Here is a 23,715-nt window from a genome sequence, read left to right as displayed (position 1 = left end):
TGTGAGGTTTTACATGATAGTTTTTCCATTCTCAGAATAATATTGTCATCCAACAACAAAATAAAATAAAGGCATAAACTTTTGGGGAAAAAATAATAAAAAATATTTGCAAATCATTATTTAACTGGTTCCTCTGACCCAAGATCAAATTCTTGGACAAAACTGTTCTGATTAAAAAGAGAATCTAGGGAATAAATTCTAGCATAATCATAATGATTAAATGACCATAAAATGGTACTTGAATCACAATATACATACAGATATTTTTTAAGAAATGGGAGGAAGAATCAGACTCTTCAACGGTGAATAGAACATTAGACATCATTGAGCCAAGTTCCGTGTCTCACTGACTCCCCACTGGTGTCAGATTATGAATTTCACTTTCAGAATGGTTATAAACAGAGCTCGGTTTCCTTTTGTTCTATGGTTAAGTTTATTCAGTAGAGATGGCCATAACCATAATTAGCTAATGATTCAGGAGCCAGCAGGGAAACATCTAACCTTTTTAAAGAGCTGTACTACAGAACTGGGACAGCGAAGAGTTCATTAACTATTTGTAATATCAATTCCTAACTAAAAACTTGCAAATGCAGAAATAAATACGTAGCCAGATGCAATCAAATTTCAAAATGTAGTAGAGATACCAGAATTTATTGGCATTCTATTATTTATGATTTTATTGATAGACAATTGTTAAACCCTTAATTTATTTTTCTTGTAAAATTAAGACCTTTTTTGTGATATCAGATTTAAAAAAAAAAAAAATGAGAAAAGGAAGAGCTAGAGGACCAGAGTTAGTCCTATGAAAAGAAACAACACAAACCACCTAGTGACATGGTTTGAAAGGGCCGATGTAAGAAAAAACACTGATATAGCAGTTAGTAGGTGTGAAGTACAGTTTGGAGTGCTTTTTAAAAAAAATATTACCTTTTTTAATCCTCACAAGAACCTCATAATGTTTATTTACTTATAGGCTCCTTGCATGAAGCAGAAGAGAATGGGCTAGCCAAAGCCGGTGGTGGTCATGGAGTGAAAATGTCTTTCCTTGGACTTACTAATGGTAGACAATCAAACGGATTGCCGCTGCCTTAAAATAACTTTTTAAAAATTAATATTTGGTCCATACTTCCTAATATTAAACTTCCTAAACCAAAATTAATTATATGCCAACAAGTGTAATTTCTACAGGGAACTTCTTAAAACCAAACGCATGATTATCTCCTATCATTCATTAACTATAATGATCTCTTTCCTTGCTTTTACTGTCAAAAGATCTGTTTCACTGTCCCCTCTGAGGTGGCAGTTTTCATAGACTCCCTGACATTCTCCTGCTGAATCCCTTTAATAATAACTTCTGTGTGGTAACCAGCTGGAAACATGAGTGCAAGCTGTTGGCCACAAAAAGAACAAATCTCGTTTTCCCTACAGCTCCAGGATCAAATCAAACATTTTTAGGAAATTTAACAAATTTTCTTAAGATAAATACAATTGCTTTACTGACTATTTATGTTCAATGGAATGAAAACCTGTCCTTCACCTTGGTATAAGAACACAGCATAGAGTTTTCAAAGGACAAAGAGCTCAGTTATAAGAAAAAAATAGCATCCTTTAATACATTTTTTATATTTTCTATCTGATTTGTTACAGAAGAATATTTGATGAGTAGTTTGGCTAAATCAGGAAATACTAGAAGTGAACAATGAGGCTTTAAGATCTGTACACATTTTGCTGGCTACCTACCTAAGGCAAAGCAGCATCAGGGAAAAGTGACAAAGAGGAGTAAATGAAAACAGCACACATTTGTCAAGTCTACCGCAGTAAGGAATTTAGGGTGAAATCTGTTTAATAAAAACCCGAACATATTATATAAAAAAAATAAATTCTTGATTTATACATGAAACTAAAGTTTTTATATGGTACAAGTCTTTTTTTAAAATCAAAAGTGTTTCGGATGAATAAAACATTTATGCCTGCCTTTTACTAACAGAAAATATTCCCTGTCTCATCTGAAATCTTACCTAGCAGGACACATGCTTTAAAGAAATAAGGCAAAATATTTCTTCCATCTCTTCCTTATGGCCTCATCTCTTCCAGATTCATAATGTAGTGAAGTTCCTATTTGCTTTAAGACTGTGGCCCTGATTCTCAGCAACCGGAACTATTCACTTTTTAAATGTAACTATTGAGGAAGCATTCATTGCAAAGATATCTGTAGTATAAGAAGTTACCAGTGACAGTAAAAGCACAGCATTAAAATAATTAGGACTACCCCTGTTAGAAGAACAAGGTGGCTGCCATCCATTAAAAGTGTATTCGCATGTTTAGGCATCAGCTTTAATGTTTTGGTTGTTGCTGTGATTGTTGCCCACCTCCCATCCCCACGGACAGGCAACTTAATAGATGTTTTCCCCACTTGGTAGTTTCTCCTGAATGAATGAATCAAAGAATGAGTACTTAAAATGGTAATTTTCTAACATTTCACTGAAATGAATATCAGAATGTTTAATTAACATATTCAAGCACTGTTTTAATTAAGAAGACATATAGCTCCAAAACATTTATGAATAAATTGAAGCAACAATGCCTAAAGAACAAAAATGAGAGTCATTTGAAAACATCATCACCTAAGGCGCAACAACGTGAAGGAGTCTCATGCTGTAGACCATGAGAATGTAATGAACAGTGGAGAGAAGAGAGAGAAATGAAGGGATTCTAAATGAGTAAAAGAAAATTAAGCTTTCCCCTGTCTTATTAAAGAAAAAAAAATTGGATCCATGAACAGACATTAAAATTCTGTCCTAGGTGCTAGTTTACTAGCTAGAATGATGGAATTTGTGTTCTTCCTGGCCATTTCAGGATTTAAATAATTTTATGTGACAGAGCTGATATGTTGATCAATAAAAAGACAGCAATCATTTACATTGAGAGTTTAGTGCAATTTTAAGAATCTGCATTAAGCAAGCTAAGTGTTTGTAATGGAATGAATGCAGAACCACCTTACTTAGTGAAGTGCATAAATGAAGTGGGGCTGAATTTTTAACATCAATGATTATGGATTAAAGAAAAATCAAATCAATTGAAAGAACTGGCTTTGGAAATCATACAATGTCAGTATTTTTGAGCATATAATACTGTGCAAAATCCAGGAAAGCAAACAGATGTTTACTTCTATTTCCCTCCTTCTTCTAGTATTTATCTTATCATTTGGGAAAAGCCTTCTTGTATTGCAGTTTGACTACATGTGCATTTTGCAAATTTCCAGATGTGTTCAAATGTTTTAATCTACATTATGGCTTTATATTTTAGGTCCCCATGATTCCCTAATCAGAGTTCTCATTTCTCTAAACACTAAATGAAATTGAAAATTTTGATATACCTCATTTAGTTTGAGAGTATTATGGACATTTTTTCCAAACTAGTCTTTCTAGATATATTGGTCTAGCATCTATTCAATAGATAATCAGTCCCATTATGTTGTACTGTAACACCAAATCCCTTGAAAAAGAACATTCACTTTTCTGCAAAAAAAATTCAAAAAACTAAAAACAAACCAAAAAAGCCAAAAAACAAACAAACAAAAAACACCCAACCCAATGACAAAAAAACCCCACAACTTTCTGACTGGGGGGGGGTCAAGATAATTTCCATTCTCAAATTTGTGCCAATAAAATTTACCCATTTAAGGAAGGTATCCTTCCAATTAAGGTGATATCTGTAGTGGGTTTGCCTGTAATGCTTACTGAATAGTGTCCATAAGAACTGATCTTGATTCCAGCATAGATTTAGATGACAAATACTGAAATGTTAGCAGAGTTAGTGACTGCCTTTAAGAAATGATGTGAAACGTGGCAAAGCCGTGTATTTTGGACACTCTGACAAGCATTTGAATGTGTATTTTTATAACATAAGAATAAAAAGCCTGAGGATATCTACAATTAACTAAATGGTAAGGCTCCAGTCTCCAAAAACAACTAGAAAGGTATAAAAGAAAACAACAAGACAATGCCTTTGAAAGGCATGTTTAGAAAATATGAATACTAGTTTGGAATGCAAGAGGCACTTTAAAAAAGTAAGGAAAGGAGAACTGGGGAGAAGGCTGATATAGGTGGCCCAAAGGAATATTATTTGAAAACTCAGACTTGAAAAGATCTATACAGAGAGGTGGACGAAAATCGGACTGAAAGTGTTTGAAGGAAAAAGGCATTAAGAACAGAAAATGAAAAAGGAGTTTATGTGAGAATAAAATAGAATTGGGAATAACTGGCTGTTTTGGAGAAATGGTTAGGATTTCAGATCCCTTCCATTTGGAGGCCTTGAAGATGAGTGGGCTGTATGTTTTCATTTTATTGTGATGCTCCGGTAGGAGTACACGGACCCCTGTCCTAACAGCCTGCATTGCTGAGTCTAGACCACTTTTAAATTGGTCACAAGAAAATGATGCTCCCAAGGACATGGTCAGATTATCAATTTTCATTTAATAATACTTCAACCTTCTGGAGTGAAAAAAGTCTGACCCACGGCCACAGATACATTCGGATCTTGGCCAGCCGTCTAATGAGTGTGTGTCTTGGGTCATTCGGATTAGGGCAACCCCTTGGTACTGCACACAAGTCAACACAAAGGGCCTAGGTAGTGTCAGTGGCTACATTTTTCTAGCAGTAATAATATCTTAAATTTGGAATAGAGCTTTGACATATTTCATAGTGTTCTCACAGACTGCACTTATGAATGGCGATCCTAAATCCCTGACAGGAAAATCCCTTACTACTGTGTCAAGTCAACAGAGTGAACTAGAAATTGTGACATAAAATTTTCTAGATTTTTCAAATAAAAATTTCTGCGATCCCACCCTAATCGGACTTTACTATCAACAAATGCTGTTCTGTTTTTACTGCTAACTCTGAATTGAAACTTGTACATATTTTATCATGTTGAAAGAAGTCCAACTGATTGCCCTATGACACTATAGTGAAAACATGATCAAATAGAGCCAGGTTTCAAAAGGTTAATGGAGTAAAATTCTACACAAGGAGTATGGAAACAAGCCCTATATAGCCTTAAATAGGAATGTAAATGTTTCCTCGGGGTATGCTATTCAGAATAATAGATTATTTTGAAGGGAATCTATTCTGATAGTACAGAATATCTAAATCCTTCTGAAACAAGTAGCAATTTCATTTATATAGATTAATGAGCTTATGACAAGTTCATGCTCAAGAGTTATTCAGGCATTCCTCTGCTCCTTCCGAGGAAGAATAAATTTATTTTATTCATTCACCGTAAAAGTTACACTTTGTAATTTCTTAGCTATATAAATCATCATGGGATGAGAAATGGGGCCTACATGTTGGTAATAAACTTAAATATGTTTGAATAAAGACTTCACAATGCTCTTTCCAATCATTGGTTTCTTTTAAAAAAATAAATATACACCACATATTCAATGGAGAGATTAGCCCATTTCCCAAAAGTTAACTGACTTAAAGCCCCAGGTAAACAAACAAACAAGCAAAAAACCAAAGGTCCATTTAAAGAACAGAGCTCAGGATCAGAATGTCATCAGCCCTTGGGTAACTAAATTGCAGCAAGCAATTACTTTTTAGAAGTAAAGCCACCTCTCAACAGACTAAGGCTTTTGTTCCATATCTTCAAAGAACAACCCACTTGCAACAGCATCAAACTCTGTTCACAATACTTGCTCACACCCCACATCAAAGCACATCCCCTTTCCCGAGTCATTTCTTTTAATTAGAGCTAATAAAGATATGGGTTTACATGCTGCCTGCTGTTTGCATCGAATCCCTAGAAAACACAGTCAAGAAATTCATCAATTTGATGTCAGTGTCTATCTCCCTGGAGCCAGCCCACCCCTCCTCTGCTCAGTACCTGACAGGCGCGCCTCGGCTGTGTGCTGGCTTCAGCATGACTGTCACTGTGTTGTCCGTCTGATTCAAAGGGGTCTCGAGTTCATAAGCCGGCATAGAGGGTGCTGGGGGAAAAATGTGTGAGATGGGAGACTCATTATTTCTGGTCGATCTTTTCAGTTTTCCTCCTAGTTCCATTTGCAAAGAACATTAAGAACACAGTGCACTTAAACTGCAGCTATGAACTGACCATGGGCAGCCTCTGTGTATATACCCTACACCGAATATCAGAAACCACTGCTAAAACCAGGAGATGTCGACTTCTTTGATCTTGAGTTTAAGCTAGGAGAGAGTATGAGGGGGGCTTGTGAGGTGTTAGTAATATTCTGTCTCTCGATTTCCATTCTTGCTAAATGGGTGTAGGTTAGCTTGAGAACATACATCAAGCTGGGCACTTATAATTTGTGTACTTACTGCTAGGTATGCTTTTCTTTAAAAATAACTTTAAATGCATATTTAAGAAATAATCACTAGGATCATAAAACTGAACATTATAGCTCTCCCATCAAAGTCAAGATGGAAGACTCTGTGTATGCCACAGATCCATCTAGGGATCTGAAGACTGTAGAAGCCAGAGAGGCTTGTTGAAATTAGTGACCACTAGTGGGCTCTCAGGGAGAGCGGGAAGGTGAAAAAGGTATGGGAATTGGAGTAAGAAAGGCTTGGGTTGACTTTCTGTTTTGTTTTAATCAGCCTAAGAGCGTAGGCACATGAATTACCTCTGGAGCTTCAGTTTACCCTTCTTCCAAAATAGGAGAAATTACCCTCTAGGGTTATTATGGGAATTCAAAGAGATAATAAAGAGAGCCAGGCAAATATAATCCTACATGTTAATTCTTTTCCCCCACTTCATGTGAATCCTATTTCCAGGTCCATTTCCTGGCATTCTTTGTTTTCTAGATTGTTCATTCTTACGAGAAGATAACGACAGAGTTCTTCAATAATTTTGTCATCACCATGGACTAGATAGATCATTTCATGAAGCTGTGATGCGGGAGGGCACATGGTGTAGGTACCTGATGAGAACACTAGTGATCCTTTTTTTTACAAATATAGTTTTTTAAATCTCTTACATATAAAAAGCTTTTCTGTAAAAGACATGGGTTATGTCTCATTTCCATTTATTGGATTTTCTCAGCATTAAAAATTAACTCCAATTCTATTAAAAATTAACTCTGATTCATAACACAGAATTATATTTTGTATAGAAAATAGTAATCTGAGGTCCATGAAAGTAGAAAATTGGGGCCCATAAACTGTAATTTTCTTTTTTTTTTTTTAAGATTTTATTTATTTATTTGAGAGAGAGAGAATGAGAGAGAGCAAGCACATGAGAGGGGGGAGGGTCAGAGGGAGAAGCAGACTCCCCACCGAGCAGGGAGCCTGATGCGGGACTCGATCCAGGGACTCCAGGATCATGACCTGAGCCAAAGGCAGTCGCTTAACCAACTGAGCCACCCAGGCGCCCAACTGTAATTTTCTTTGAACTATAAAAATCAAATAGTTACTCTTGATGAGTCTGTGCAGGCTAACTAAAATGTTAACTGTCTTTGTTTTTGGATAAAACTGTATGAACTTGGTGGGCTAACAGTGGTCAGACTCATATCAACCAGAATTTTTATATAACAGAAATGGTAAAAATGATTTTTTTTTTCTAAAAGAACATCCTCTTTAAGATAATACTCTTTGAGATATGATTTCCATAGGGGAAAATTACCAAAATAATGGAGGCTTGGAAATACACATACTGGCACACATTTCCTCTTCAGTCTCCATCATAAGTTCAAGCACCAGATTATATCATCTTAATTACATCCAGGTATCAATGCACTTGATTAAGATCAGAGAGGGCATGCATGGAAAATTACAACTAGAAGCCAGATTTTCTGATTCCAAGTCTAGTAGTCTCTAGAGATGTACGACCTATGCCACTTTCCTAACCTCCCAAGGACGTCTTCCTCTTCTTCCAACTCTCCATACTGTTATTACCTAATGCTTCCTATGAATTATCAAGTGTATATTGAATTTCAAGTTGAGTTTGTGCTCATAAATAAAATCTTACACGATGAAAAATTTCCTCTGAAGTTATAATTGCTTAAAAACAAAATTCCAAACCTCCCTCCCTCAAAACCTAATTGAGTGCTTATAGTACTCTTTTTTTTTTTTTAGATTTTTATTTATTTAGTTGAGAGAGAGAGCACACAAGCGGGGGAGGAGCAGAGGGAGAAGCAGACTCCCTGCTGAGCAGGAAGCCCAACATGGGACTCGATCCCAGGACCCCAGGATCATGACCTGAGCTGAAGGCAGATGCTTAACCCACTGAGCCACCCACACACCCCATAGTACTCTTGTTGTAAGCACTTCCCTGCCTCTGATTCTAAGCAAAAACTTTCCAAAAACTAGAAATGAAGGAAAATAGATAAAATAAGGCTAAATATTATTTAGCTAACACTGACTGATTGAAAGAGTTATTTCCCTCACCAGCCTCCTGCTCATCTTCCCCCAACCAAAACAGACAAGGCCAAAACTCAAATACCCTTCCACTCATACCCTAAGGGGGAAAAAGGAAATGTCCATGGAATTGTGTTTATTGTTATTATATATCCAGCAGATGGCAACTCCATTTCCTCTAGTCTGAAGCACAAAGACATTTTCTGCACAGTTGCACATGCCAGAAATACTTCTCAAATTATGTCTTTGGTCGGATGGCATAATTGAGTCTCTACCAGCAAAAAGCTGGAGGCTGTAAGTGCCTGGTACCACCCCTCTGTCATCGCAACTACTAATGGTGAAGATCCCAAGGAAGGCTGATCCTTCGGGAAGCAGACTCCATATAACGCTGTCTTTCTGCTGAGCACTCAGTCGTTCACGGCTCATTGCAGATATCTCTCCAATGCTGCTGCTCCGGTAACCTGTACTGTGAGGGGGTAGGAGCACACAGACCAGAACTCTCACTCATGCTCAGGTCCTCCAGTGCAAACTGATACAACATGCCTACTTCTTAATGAAGGAGGATCTTAAGCTCCCGAATTATAAGTATTTGCAGTATCTCATTCAATTCCACAAGTCTGATTTTCATGCATGCCAAAGTGTTAATCTGAACACAATGGGTCAGTCGGGGTGAGGTTTGTATCCTTGACAATGAAAAATACAAAAACGTTACCTGTGATAAAAGACATAACTCACAAAGGTATAATACCTGATATTTTGGTGGTGAACTGATTTGTTGCTGGAGGTCCAAACCCCTTAGCTGTGCTAGCTCGGATGGTGAAGGAGTACGTGGTCCCTGGATACAGTCCAAAGAACAGAAAATGGGTTTCATTCCCCAGTTTTGAAACTCTTCCACTTTGATTGGATAAGTCTATTTCGGGGTCAAAGGAACTGACTGCTTTATAGGTGATCTGCAAGAGAATAAGAATTCGATAAAATACCTGAAGCAGGTGGACCGGGATCACATCTTTATCCAATAAACCCCTGTGATGTATGCACTGTCAGATGCTTTATGATAAGCTCCTCTACTCACTTATACTCTTCAAATCCTGGATCCGGTGAAGGGGTGCAGGAACTCAGCCAAAACTGCTATGAGTTATTACTTTTATAGACAGAGGAATTGAAAGCCAGTAGATTAGAACATAAAGGATGAATTCAGGTTTAAGTTAATACCTTGAAGTTGTTTGTTTTCAAAATGTCACTTTGGAAAACTACATTACAGTTGGCTTAAAACAACATCACAAAATGTACAACTAGCTCAAACAGATAAGGACCGTACAAGGGTAAGGCCTCATCTCTCATCCAGGGGCCAGTTTGATTCCGCACTGAAAAGGATTATTGTCTTCTGGAAACAAGGGCATTTTTAAATGTTTTCACCAATGTGGGCAAAGATATCTGCTCTCACAGTAAATCCTAGACACGTGTCAGGAGCTCTTGATGGTATGACCATGGTGCTCGTGACGGGTCATATTTACTTCTTTTCTTCGGAGCAATGCTGTCTGATAGAACTTTCTGTCATGATGGAAATGTTCTATTCTGCACTCTGATGGTAGCCACCAGCCACAAGTGGTGACAGAGCACTTGAAATGTGGCTAGTGAGACTGAGGACCTGAGCATTTTATTTTATTTAATTTTCATTAACTAAAATTTAAATGTAAATCACCGTGCGTGACTAGGAGCTGCCATTTCAGGCAATGCCACTCTAGAAGGCTCTCATATGTAGCCACATAACAGGGGTTTAAAGCACATTGGACGCATCTGGAATGTGTGAAAATAAATATATCATAGGTGTCTTGAAATTTGCCCTTTCAAATGGTTTTTTTAAAGAATTTCACCATAAGTAGTTCATCAACTATTCACGAACACGCATTTTAGAGGTGATTACTAACTTCTGGTTGTAATGACATAATTTTTAAATGTGGCATATTCAAAAGTTTTAAATTGCAAAACTGAGCACTCTTCTTGCTTTTAAATAGGTAAACTTACTTATAATTTATGTGCATGAACACTAACACTGTTATTACACGAAGTGATAATTGACATTCTTTCTTCTTATATTTATACCATGTCATTATAATTAGGGAGACCTCTCTGAAAGAATATTTAGATTGAATCATCTAAGTTTGGCAAGAAAATGGTTGCTGTATATACTAATCACTATAGTGCATGCCACTCTCAGAGTTAGGCAGCGTATCTGTCGTTAACCCTCTAGCCGATTTCCCTCACAAGGTTTCTCTGAGTCAAGAGTGTCCCCCACCAGCTGCTCTGGGAGGGACTTCAACATTGGCACCACTCTGTGCTTAGTTGTTTACTCAGTCCTCATTCTGACACTTCTAGAGAAAACGGTGGTTCAGAGAGGGTAGATCTAAGCTATGAGGGCATATTTGCTCCCCAAAGTTTATTCATTCATTCACTCATTCATTCACCCATTCTAAACACATTCATCGCATGCCTCCAGTGAACCAAGCACTGGGCTCTGAGCTGGGATCTCACATGGTGGGTGAGACATGGTACCTGTCCTGGAGGAGGTAATAGTCTGGTGGAGAAGTAGAGATGCAATTCAACAGCTATGATACAGTCTAAGTAAATGAGGACAAGCACTGCCCACCAGAGCTAGGTACAGCTCCTTGTTCGTTTTGTTGCCTTACTAAAAACTTTAATGGGACACAATTGTATAGGAGACAAAGTCCAAACTTCCTACCTTTGGGTTTAAGACCTGCCTACATCTTCTTCTCCAAACTCATCTCTGAATACTTAACACAGTGACATTATATTACCTTCTGCCCTGGTCAGGGGATAAAGATTTTCTGTACCACAAACACTGGGCTTTTCTGACACTGCTTTGGCTCATAAATGTTCACCTGCTTGGAAGGTGATAGCACTATCTGTGACCTGCTTTCTCTCCCTGCTCAGATTCATTCATTCCATTCAAATATTGATGGAGTGAACACTGACACCGCGAGCACCGTGGTCAGTGGGCGGACACAGGCCCTGCCCGCAAGTATTTAAGAATCTGGACTGCAGTGAGTGGAGCTGGGAGAGATGCAGAAAGTAAATTAATAATTTTAAAATGCTAAAATTCAGTAGATGAAACAAACACAGTGCTAAGACAAAGAATATTGAGGCAGAGAGGGATACGTGCTTGACCACCAGGAATGGTTGTGGAAGGGGCCACTGAGGGGATGACAGTTAATTTCAGGAGACTTGAACTTTGAGAGAGCCAGCCATGCCAAGAGTTTGGGAAAGAACAGCATGAACCAAGGCCATGAAGCAGGAGTGTTTTGTACACGGTTAATGGACAGAAAGAAGGCCTGTGTGACTGTGGCTCAGCAAGCAAGGTAAGTGTGGTCCCTCGACCAGGGGCTGGGGAGTGGGTGAGGGCCATACCATGCAGTGCTCTGTACCCTAAGATAAGAAGCATGGATGCGTACAAGGGGGAGCCTTGGAATATTCTGAAGTATGAAAACCAAATTATCTAATTTCCCTTATGAAAAGACCAAGGTTAGCTGCCAGGGGAAGAAGTGGTTTGTTGGATGGAAGTAGTAAAGGGAGGCAGGGAGGCCACCGGGAACTACCACAGAGACCACAGGGAACCTTCAGCACCTCTGACAGTGCCGTGTTGGGACTAAGGTTAGCATCGTGAAGAGAGCAGTAAATGAAAAGAACTGGCATATTTGAGAGTTAAAATGGACAGAAGTCAGTGATCAATTGAATATGGGGGAAAAGATGGAGGAATCAAGGATAGGTTCCACGTTTGGGGCTTAAACAAAAGATGGCCCCACTTACTGAGCGGGATGGAATGAATGAGGGGAAATGAACTGCTGGCTTGTGGACACAGGGTGCATGGTATCAAGATGGGATTTGAGACGTATGGCCAAGAAATAGAGATGTGGGGGTGACCGGCATTGAAATATTATGGTTTAGGAATGGATGAAGTCACTGGGGAAACAATTTCAGAGAGAACAGTGACATTTAATATAATCAGTGGTGGAGGAGGAGATACCAACAAACAAGCCAGAAAAGCCAATAGAGAAAGCTGTCATGGAAATCAAAAGAAAGAAAAGGAAAGAAGTGTCTGAAGAAGGAAATGCTTTCAAAGATGCCAGGAGTTCAGGTGAGATTGGAACAAAACACGTCCGTCCGCCCATATCTGAAGCCAGAGTTCCCATTTTACTTCTCTGTAAAGCTTCCAAAATGTGGCCCAATGATCACTGGCTCAGCTGAACGCCCAATGTCATGACTGAGTTCATACAGTTCATTTGGTGATACATCATCACGCTGTGAAAGCTCTCGCGTAGTCTTTTTTTTTTTTTTTTTAAGATTTTATTTATTTATTTGACAGAGAGACACAGCAAGAGAAGGAACGCAAGCAGGGGGGAGTGGGAGAGAGAGAAGCAGGCTCCCCGATGAGCAGGGAGCCCAATGTGGGGTCCGATGCGGGACTCGATCCCAGGACCCTGGGATCATGACCTGAGCCGAAGGCAGACGCTTAACTGACTGAGCCACCCAGGAGCCCCTCTCTCGTAGTCTTAAATCATCGTTTCAATATGCCAAAGGATGTGGAACTTTTCACATAATTTCTTTCTGAGGAGTGAATGATGTCTTACTCTTCTTTCTGATCCCACAGTGATCAGTACATATTTGGCACTCAGTATATATTTTCCCCAAAAAGCTCCCAGGAAGAAGAGGTGTGCACATGTGCTTACACAAATGCTCACACCACGGCAAGTAGGATGTTGCTGCACCTGCACTGACTATAGAGCAGAAAGCAAATGCTTGAGCAAAGGACCTGTTGCTCCACGGGGGCGGATGGGTTGGTATTCATCTATTGCCATGGTCATGCAGGATAAGCTAGACGGGGGCTCCGTCACGGGTCTTTCAGCCACAGCCCTCTAAGAATTTGCTAAACAACAGATCCTCTCTCCCAGACCCATAAAAATGCACATACACACTAATGCATGCGCTTTTAAAAATTATGGACTCTTTTCCTCACTATTTTTTTTTTAAGATTTTATTTATTTACTTGAGATAGAGCAAGATCGAGAGAGAGAGAGCACAGAGGAAGAGTGAGAGCACAGAGGCAGAGGGAGAAGCAGGCTCCCACTGAGCAGGGAGCCCGATGCGGGGCTCGATCCCAGGACCCTGGGATCATGATCTGAGCTGAAGGCAGACACTTAACCGACTGAGTCACCCAGACGCCCCTTCCTCACTATTTTTTAAAGATTTTATTTGAGAGAGAGAGTGTGAGAGTGAGTGGGGGTGGGGGTGGGGAAAGGGACAGAGGGAGAGAGAGAGAATCTCAAGCAGACTCCATGCTGAGCACGAAGCTGGATGTGGAGCTCAATCTCACAACCCCGAGATCATGACCTGAGTCACACCAAGAGTGGGACACTCAAGCAACTGAGCTACCCAAGCGCCCCTCCTCTCCCTCACTTCTAACAAATCCCTAACAAGCAAGTGTGTTGTATAGATGCAGACACAAAATGTCAGAAAAGTCACTGATCCCTGTCAAAGCCATCCAGAGACCTGGGAGTTTGAATACCAGGAATAAAAAACCCAGCTCCTCAGGAATAGGAGCAATCCACTCTAGAATCCACTGCCCTTTGGAGAATGGATGCTCCATCTATATGTATCTGAGCAGTTGTTCTAAAGGACACTGAAAAACACCTCTATGCTCACACCCAAATGTACCATGTCCTTTTGGCATTTATTTTTTCATTTGTTCATTCAATGCATGTTTATTAAGAGCCTATTAAGTGCCAGGCTGTAGTAAAGCAGCAGGAAACTCCCAGAAGGAAAGTTTGGGACTGCTTCCATGCTTGCAGTGTATCTCTGGCTGAGGGCCAAGGCAATTTTGATGCAGCCTACATGAAGAACACTGACGGGGCGCTGGGGTGGCTCAGTCCTTAAGTGTCTGCCTTCGCCTCAGGTCATGATCCCAGAGTCCTGGGATCGAGTCCCACATTGGGCTCCCTGTTTAATGGGGAGTCTACTTCTCCCTCTCCCTCTGCCCCTTCTCACCCCCCACTTGTGCTCTCTTTCTCTCTCTCTCAAATAAATAAATAAAATCTTAAAAATAAAAAGAACACTGACGTTCCATGTTGGAGTTTGCAGTTTTATGGGATGTCCCAAGTCAAAAGTGAACTGACATGCAACCTACATAAGTGGGGGCCACATTTAGGTAAGATGGGGTCAATATTGGATGATTTCTGATTCATACGTAGGTGCCTAAAATTATCTCCAATTACCTTCCCCTCCTCTACTTACAGTCTCAAGTTCTGAACTAAAAGATTCATAGAGGACCAAAAATAGAATAACATGCAATTTTTGGCCAGGAGGGGATTAAAAATCCTCTAGGGAGTGTGAGTTGATTGGAATTTCAGCCAGTGTTAAATACAGTCCTTTAATGGAGAGCCACGCAATTGGAAGAAGGAATAATAAAATCTGATTTCCGGGGAGGAAAGAACCTAGGATACTTCAGAGAACAGTACAATATTTGGATGAAAAACTGAAAGAGAAGCAGAAGTCCCACAGGACGAGAGAGGAGGGGAGAGCATCAGGAGGAAAGAAGGAAATAAGCAAAAGCAGGTGGTGTGATCGTTCAGAAGGTTTTCAGAGAAAAGAAAATTCCATATATGTAAGCTCATTAAATTCCAGGAGAAAAATAGTGGGAGATGCAGTAATAAATGAGAATTGGAATTAGATCATGGCAGGCCTTGAATAATGAAATGAAACTTCTTGACATGGACCTTAAATTCTACTTCTTTCTACACTCTTACCTATCTCAGTCAGTAGTGATTAGTTAAGCCCAGTTATCCAGGCCTGGGATCTTGAGGTGTCTTCAACTGTTGAATGCCCCCATGAGTTGACAAATCCAGACCATTCTACTTTGCTACGTGCCCACATGACACTGCACTTTATACTCCTCACACATTAAAGTGATTTGCTTTTGGTACTTATTTCATTCTACTGCTAGTTGCTGTTAGGACTGTTACTTCTAATAGAGAAGGGACCGTACCTTTTATACTTCTGTCTTCTCCCACTACTTTACACACACACACACACACACACTCTCTCTCTCTTTTCTCTCTCTCTCTATATATACAAACACACACACAGTTTTTATTTAAATTCCAGTTAGTGAACATACAGGGTAATATGAGTTTCAGGTGTACAACGGAGTGATTCAACACTTCCATACATCACCCAGTGCTCATGATGACAAGTGTACTCCTTAATCCCCATCAGCTATTTAATCCATCCCCTACCCAACTCCCTTCTGGTAACCATCAGTTTGTTCTCTATAGTTAAGAGCCTCTTTCCTGGTTTGCCTCTTTCTCTCTCTCTTTTATATATATATATATTTTTTTTTCTTTCTTTTTTTCTTTTTGTTCCCAAAGCTTGTTGTTGGGAACATGACCAGGAGTCTGGAGTTTATTTACTAGGCAATCAAGAGCCATATAAAGTTAGTGAGGTACAATGAAAATACTTGGACATATATATAACCCTCTGTATTTGGGAGTATTACTGACTGATAAACTTCTAGAAATAGGCTTGATATGCAATGTTTAAATTTTGATAGGATCCCCCAAATTGCCTACATAAAAGATGTAAAATGTATGTTCCCATCAACAGTCTATACACACGTGCATTTCCCCATGTCATTGTTTAACACTTGATATTACACAAACTTAAACTTTTTGTAGCCCTTGCTTTATTTCATTTCTGAATCATTAGTAAGGTAGGATAGGTATCTCTTCACGTGCTTAAATGCTACTTGGATTTTTTTTTTCTATGAATTGCCTCCTCTTATTCTTTGTCTAGTTTTTCTAATGGAATGCTTTGTCCATTTCTTAGCAATCTCTATCAAGTCTGTTTATTGTGGCCAACAACCCATCCACTGTTATAAATTTTGAAAATAATTTCCTCAAATCTTCTGTCTGTATTTAGACTTTCCTACTGCTATCTTTTGTTGTTCAGAAGTTTAAATTCTTATATAAGTAAATCTGTCAATCTTTTAAAATATAACTTCCAAATATAATTTTATGTCAAGCTTAGTAAGATACATTACAGAAATACCTACCTTATTTTTCTTATAGTGTTCTAGTAGTTTTAACTTTTGTGTTTAGAACGTGAATCCATTTTTTTTTTTTTTTTTATGATGTGAGGTAGGTGTCTTAATGGCATATTATTCTTGTAAAAAATGCTGGGTTTGCTAATATTTATTAAATTTTATCGATCTCTATTCATAAATGAACTTGCACTATAATTTCTACCTTGTAAAATTTTGGAAGGTCATGCACGCAGTTGTTAACAGTTGTTACCTCTGAAAAGTGAAATTGGGAAGCAAGGATATTATTTTGAATACTTCTGTACTTAAAATATTCTTTCAGAGAGCGATATTACATTTCTATTTTAATAAAATAAAAATTTTGATCGCTGTTGAGGAAGGCTGTATTTATCAGTCTAGGTTTTAGGCAAATGACTCTGATAAAAATAAAGGGCTGATCGAGAAGTAAAGGGACAGGAAGGGCTAGAACCTGAAAAAAGGTGGGGAGAGCAGGAAGGAGAGGCTAGTTCAAGAAGGCTGAAGATGGTTGTTAGGGGAATGAAAAGGAGGCAAAGACTAAGATCAGAAGAATGCTTTAGTGCTATCAACTGCCATGACTCCTGGCAGAAAACGATGATGTCAGCATTGTCCAATCACTGATGGTTTGGTGTATTTCCTAAGACGTAAAGAGAAACTGAAAATAACCTGAACCCATAGCATATTCATTTAAACATCTACAGCATTCTACCTGTTTTCTCTTCTCTCCTGCAAAAATGATCCAACTGTGCTCCCTGCCCTAAAGAAACACCTGTATCATTTGTTACTAAGTTTTTCTCCAATCACGATAATTTACCTCACCTTCCAGTTTTTACCTATAATCAAATGTGTTTCTATGAAAGAACATACTGTCCCTAAGGTTCCTGCTCTTTTTGAGGGGGCAACTGTTCTATTTCCTTAGCGTGATGTCAGTACCCACAGACTGTGGTCCTCCGGAGGGGACCAAGTTGGGCTGAACATGGGTCCTTGGCTCCAGGAGGAAGCTGTGCCTATCACTGACTCTCACACAGGCTGGGCACAGCATACAGTGCATCTTAGCTGAAGAAGAACTCCGTCCTGAGACCCCACCTAAGGCCTATTTTGAGAACAGAAACCCCCCTTCCTACTTCTGGAAAACATGGGGGAAAGAGAAAGATCTGGTGGCCAGAAAACTTGTATTTAATCAGTGAAGCCTGATTCACACATTTAACATTTTCCCTTTGGTACCTAGAAAAATAAACCAACCTACTCTACTTACCTATATCTGATTTCTAAAACCCTGATTTATGGCACATTCAGGTATCCCCAATTATAACAGCATTAGATCAGTGTTCAATGGGAGACCCTGGCTGCTGAATTCACAGAGATTAATGGATTCTCCTTTTGAATTATTATTCCTATTGTTTTCATGCTAAAGTTACTTATTACACAAAGATGTATATTCAGCGGCATCAAGAAGAATGAATCTAGCTATTATTTCTGTCTGTCTAGATATCAACATGTGGTTTTTAGGACAGATGGACTTATTTCTTGGAACTTAACACTGGTTCAAAGGCTGTTATTTTTTCTAGTAAAATATTCTGTTATTCTTAGGTAGGAATCTCCAAAAGTGAGACCAGAAAATGGTCTTGGGCCCAACAATATTAACTAAAAATTCTGATCACTGAGAAAAAATATGAACTTGTTTGATGATAACACTTAGCTCTTTCAAAGCTGAGCCACAGATTTTCATAACACTGAATTCTTTTATAATGAAGCAGCCCAATGAACAGCACCAATAACTTAACATGAAAATCAACTTTTTTCTCTTTTCTCTTACTTTGTTTAGCTTTCAATTAAAAACATTATTTTTTGCATTTCAATACCAATTTTCAAAAGGTATAAGGAAACATAAATGTGAGGCTAGTTGGGTCAGGGAGGGGGTTTACTGGTGATTACTGTCTGACAGCTAATCTGCTCAGGCTTTTGTCAGTGGTTCTGAAAGGTATTCAAGCAGAGGTTCCATAGGAGGAATTGCCGTAATTTTTAGAAACCTAACAACATATAATTTTGTTAAATTTGCATTCAAATAAATGCTTGCTTAAAAAAAATGCACCTGCTTGTTTCTATGACAATAGGCACAGTGAAATGATGCTCATACAGATGTGATGATGACTGTCACCTCCTGTTACTGCTGTTATTTTTTTCCTCGAACAATTCATCAAATTCTTCTCTGCTCTCTATCACTCAACCATTTGATATGGCTTAGTAGACAAAACTAGTCAAGGAAGTCTAAAGGATGTTTTGGGCTAATACTAAGAAACCAAAAGACGTTCTTCTATTGTTACCCCTGAGACAATGTCTATTGACTTTGCTAATTGGATAATCAGCGTTCTTCTATAATTCAGTAGTAAATTATTTTATAGCTAGCAAGAATAGGATAATGTGGTTGCCTCCTAATCAATGTACACTTCAAAATACTTATTTTTAGTACAAGTGATTTTTTTTAATACTATGTTTTGTCTTTACATATAACATATAGTCTAGAAACATCCAAATCATTATAAATATATATCCTGAAATGATACATAATTGAAAAACTCAGGGTTTTTTTTTTGCTTCTATGCAGTAACCATTGTTAACTATCACAGGCATTAAACTTCATAGAAGACATGAAGCCATTATGCATTTTTAAATACTAGCAGGTCTAGCTATCACAGAAATTATAATGAAAAATTAAATCACTAATAAATGTATACACTACCTCATATAAAGTGATGACACCATATGTTTGAATTGGTTCTCGCCACTGAAGAAATATCTTCTCTTCAAAAGTACTTCCTTGGATGGATTCAGTAGGAACAGCACCTGGCACTTAGAAGGGGAAAGAAAAAAAAAAAATCAAGAAATGTTTGAGAGACCCGGCCCAAATTAGATTTTTCTAGACATGTTAGGTTTTTCACTCTCAATTGAGACATAAGATTTAATAGTCCATAGACAAACTCAGTTTTCTTCTAAAAAATCTGATATTTAAAACCATTTTGGCATGGAGCACTGGGTGTTATACAAAAACAATGAATCATGGAACACTACATCAAAAACTAATGATGTTCTGTATGGTGACTAACATAATAAAATAAAATAAAATTATAAAATAAAGAAAGAAAGAATAAAACCATTTTGGCTACACTGTCCTTATAAAGAAAATAATCTCATCACATTTTTCTTTAAAGTTCGAATCAATTAGAAGAAGCTCAGTAATCACCTTTTAAATGAACTTTTACGTTCTTCAGAAATAAAGATATAGAGCAATAAGAATGCCCACACATTGCTTGTGGGAGCAGAAATGGGTACAGCCACTTTGGAAAATAATTTGGTAGTATTTAGTAAAGCTAAAGAAGCATGTATCATATGAGCCAATAATCCTACCTCCATGTATATTTCCTAGTAATATTCTTGCATGTATGTACCAGGAGACATATAGTAAGATGTCAACATAGCATTTTTTAATAAAAATAATAATTTGGGGACAAACTGAATGGTTTAATAAATTGTTATAGTCACACAATATAACACACAAAAGACTGAGTATAAATGACAGCTATATACATTATCATGGATGAATTTTATGTTTTTATATATTTTAGAGTTACAATATTGAGTGACAAAATTATGTGAAGGAAAAATGGATATGAACTATTGTACTGATATTTAATATATGTTAAAAATACACACAAAATAGATGTTCTAAAAAGATGTGATATAGATGAGATAATATGTAATAATAAATATTTTTAAAATTATTTTATTTATTAATGATACAAAAGACTTTGGGAATTTTTATGCCAGTTTTTAAAAACCTGAAATATGCAACACCTTTTGACTAGTTTTCAAATAAATCTGACATAAGGGAAGGTGGAAATTTACCTGCTAATTTTCTATAAAATAACATTTAGTGTTATTTTAAAAGTATTGTTTAATCTCATTTTCACGTAAACTCAGTTTTTGCATATGTATTATATCATACACAATTTAGTGTATTAGCGTGTCTATTCTATTTAAAAACTAGTATATCTGTAGTATTTATACATATATTTGAAGGTACATGATCAAATTTCTCGGTGACGGTGTGGATAATCAAAAAGTAGTTGGAGAGGACTCACACTTCTCAAAACTTACTACGAAGCTACAGTATCAAGACAGTGTGGTGTTGACATAGAGATAAACATACAGATTAGTGTAGCAGAATTGAGAGTACAACCTACATTTGCAGTCAATTGATTTTCATTAAGGGGCCAGGAAAATTTAATGGGGAGATGATAATCTTTTCAACAAATGGTGCTGGGACAACTGGATATCCACATGTGAAAAAACGAAGTTGGATTCTTACCTCACGCCATATAAGTTTATATCAAAATTGATTTAAGAGCTAAACGTAAGAGCTAAAACTACAAAACTCAGAATAAAACATAGGTGTGAACCTTCATGACCTTGGATTAGGCAATAGTTTCTTGGACATGACACCAAAAGCAAAAGCAGTAACAAAAAAAATACAGGTAAACTGTACATCATCAAAGTGAAAAGCTTTGCACTTCAAAGGGCACTATCAAGAAAGTGAAAAGATAACACAAAGAATAGGAGAAAAGTTTTGCAAATCATATATCTCATAAGAGATATCTTAAATACATAAAGAATTACAAAAACCCAATAAGAAAACAAATAATCCAATTAAAAATAGGCAAAGGTTCTGTATAAACAGTTCTCCAAAAAAAGATAAACAAATGGCCAATAAGCACATGAAAAGATGTTCAACATATCCACCTAGCAGGAAAATGCAAATCAAAACCACAGTGAGATAGCACTTCACACCCCTAAAATGGCCATAGTCCAAAGGCAGATAATAAGTACCAGTGAGAATGTGGAGAATTGAAACCCTCATACACTGTTGGAGGGAATATAAAAATCCTACAGCTCCTATGAAAACAGTCTAGCAGCTCTCCAAATAGATACACATTGATAAATTTACCATGTGAATTCCACTCCTAGGTACATACCTAAGAGAATCGAAAACATATACTACTCAAAATTCTACACAAATACTAATATAAAATTATATATGAATATTAATATAAGCATTTTAATAATAGCCCCAAAGTGGAAACAATGCAAATGTTCAACTCATGAATGGATAAACATATCTCAATAAATTTAGAAAAGGGAATTGGAGAATTTTTAGATTGTGGGACGATACGAATAGTCCTTTAAGGGTTGGTAAGATCTCCATAGGCTGGAAAGAGTGCCTAGAATTGCAAAAGGATACTCACAGGTAGTACACATTTTTTTAGTTGAGGGGCTACTGGTAGATGTAAGATTTTATAGTTATTTTGAATAGAGCTCAGTACTGCTTGGCAGAAAAAAAATTACTGATTCCGATGGGAGGCCTGGGTTCTGATTTAAGACTTCTCAGTAATTAAACTGTGTAGTTTGGGCAATTCACTGAACCTCCTTGGGTCTCAGCTGCCTCATATTTAAAATGAGGAACTTGGATTAAGTTCATCTTTACCATCCAAACTCTAATATATAAATATGAAAATAATTGTTCTATCTTAAGCTGAAGGAACTGATGTGAAACTACATAAAGTGAAGAAAACCAAGGTATATATGAAGTTATAACACTGATGAGTTCTAAGAAAATTCAGATTCCAGGGTCTGAGATGGAAATACTCATCAGTCAGAAGCTGAACTAAAATTGGCCATGCCAGAGAAAACTCTAGTCTTTTCCTCTTGAGCTTGAAAGTGTTTATTATGATATCACCATCAGTTTTCTCACAGTAGCAAGATAAATATGAGTGGCTCTATAATTTTGAGATGATATTTACTAATTGAAAATACTTATTAATCTTTGTGCAGATGTAAAGAGGTAAAGACAGAAAAAATATATCTTTGATTTCATTCAGTTACTCTAAATCATAGTGAAATAAAATGAGAAATAGTCAAAATTATGTTGAACAGAGGTCATCTTATAAGGGTAAACATTAAAATGTCCTTGGAGATCCTGTAATTGATAGCCCTGTGGAAACGTTAACAAGAAAACCTAACCGGGGTATGGATATATATATATGCAGGAGCAGACAAAGTAAACTAAAACAAAATACTAGAAGAGTTAAATAAATTAGGGATAATAGTACCTCAAAGGAACTTAGGTCTACTACCTATTTTTAGAAATTCTTAGAAATTCAGTATTTGGGACAGATAAGCTTTAGTTTCTTTACCATTTTTAAAAAGATTTATTTATTTTAGAGAGAGAGAGAATGCATGCAGAGGGGAAGGGCCAGAGGAAGAGGGAGAGAATCTCAAGCAGACTCCCTGATGAGCACGGAGCCCAACGCAGGCCTCAATCTCATGACCCTGAGATCATGACCTGAGCTGAAATCAAGAGTCAGATGCTTAACCGACTGAGCTACCCAGGCACCCTGATAAGCTTTAGTTTCTAAGTTTGTGGAATTGAGCCCTATTCTTTCTTGTGATACCTTTAACAGTAATAAAAAGACAATTTTTTCCACACATTTCTCATGAAAAAAACAATATTCAATAGAAATATTATACCACAGTAAAACTCAATGTTCAATGAATTATAGCCTTTTATAATGGTAGATACATAAAGTGACTCCATCATTCTTTTCTCTTCAAACTCGGTATTGACAATTATTCTATTTTTGTCTTTCTTTTCTCTCTTTTTGAAGACTTTGTTGTTGTTGTTGTTAGGAAATATACTTTGAAATAAAAGTTCTTCTAATTCACTGGATGCCAGTGTGCAATGAAAACAATAGGTTTTGGGGGTTTTTTTTGGAATTGAGCCAAAGAGATTTTAATGAACTATTTTCAAATGAAGAAAAAGCTTGAAGCAAAATATGTACTTCTTTGAAAAACACTAAACCTATTTATAACTTTGACAAAATATATATATATATATTTTTTGCTGAGACAGAAAACAAGATCTACAATTTGAAAATCCTCTACCCTTGGAAGCTGTTCTGTTTGTTTATTCAAGTCATTTCTATCTCATTATCATTATAGCCTTCTTTGTTTTTTGGGTTTTTTTGTTTTGTTTTGTTTGTTTGTTTGTTTATTTATTTATTTATTTATTTATTTATTTATTTATTTATTTATTTATTTATTTATTTATTTATTTATTTATTTATTTATTTATTTATTTATTTATTTATTTATTTATTT

General features: G+C 37.1%; 1 protein-coding gene across 1 annotated transcript in view; it reads right to left on the bottom strand.

Annotated features, from left to right (window-relative positions):
- Positions 1 to 23,715, bottom strand: part of PTPRM (protein tyrosine phosphatase receptor type M) — an 812,937-nt gene that overhangs the window by 290,622 nt on the left and 498,600 nt on the right. Inside the window, exons 9-11 of the mRNA XM_044921209.1 lie at positions 19,244 to 19,353; positions 9,124 to 9,325; positions 5,887 to 5,989 (exon numbers count right to left, since the gene is read on the bottom strand). Of these exons, the coding sequence (XP_044777144.1) occupies positions 5,887 to 5,989; positions 9,124 to 9,325; positions 19,244 to 19,353 (415 nt within the window). The remainder of the gene's footprint in view (positions 1 to 5,886; positions 5,990 to 9,123; positions 9,326 to 19,243; positions 19,354 to 23,715) is intronic.

Source organism: Neomonachus schauinslandi, chromosome 14, assembly GCF_002201575.2.
Source record: "Neomonachus schauinslandi chromosome 14, ASM220157v2, whole genome shotgun sequence".
NCBI lineage: Eukaryota > Metazoa > Chordata > Mammalia > Carnivora > Phocidae > Neomonachus > Neomonachus schauinslandi.
Note: the sequence above shows the minus strand (reverse complement) of the source record. Positions and strands in the feature narration are given on the sequence as shown.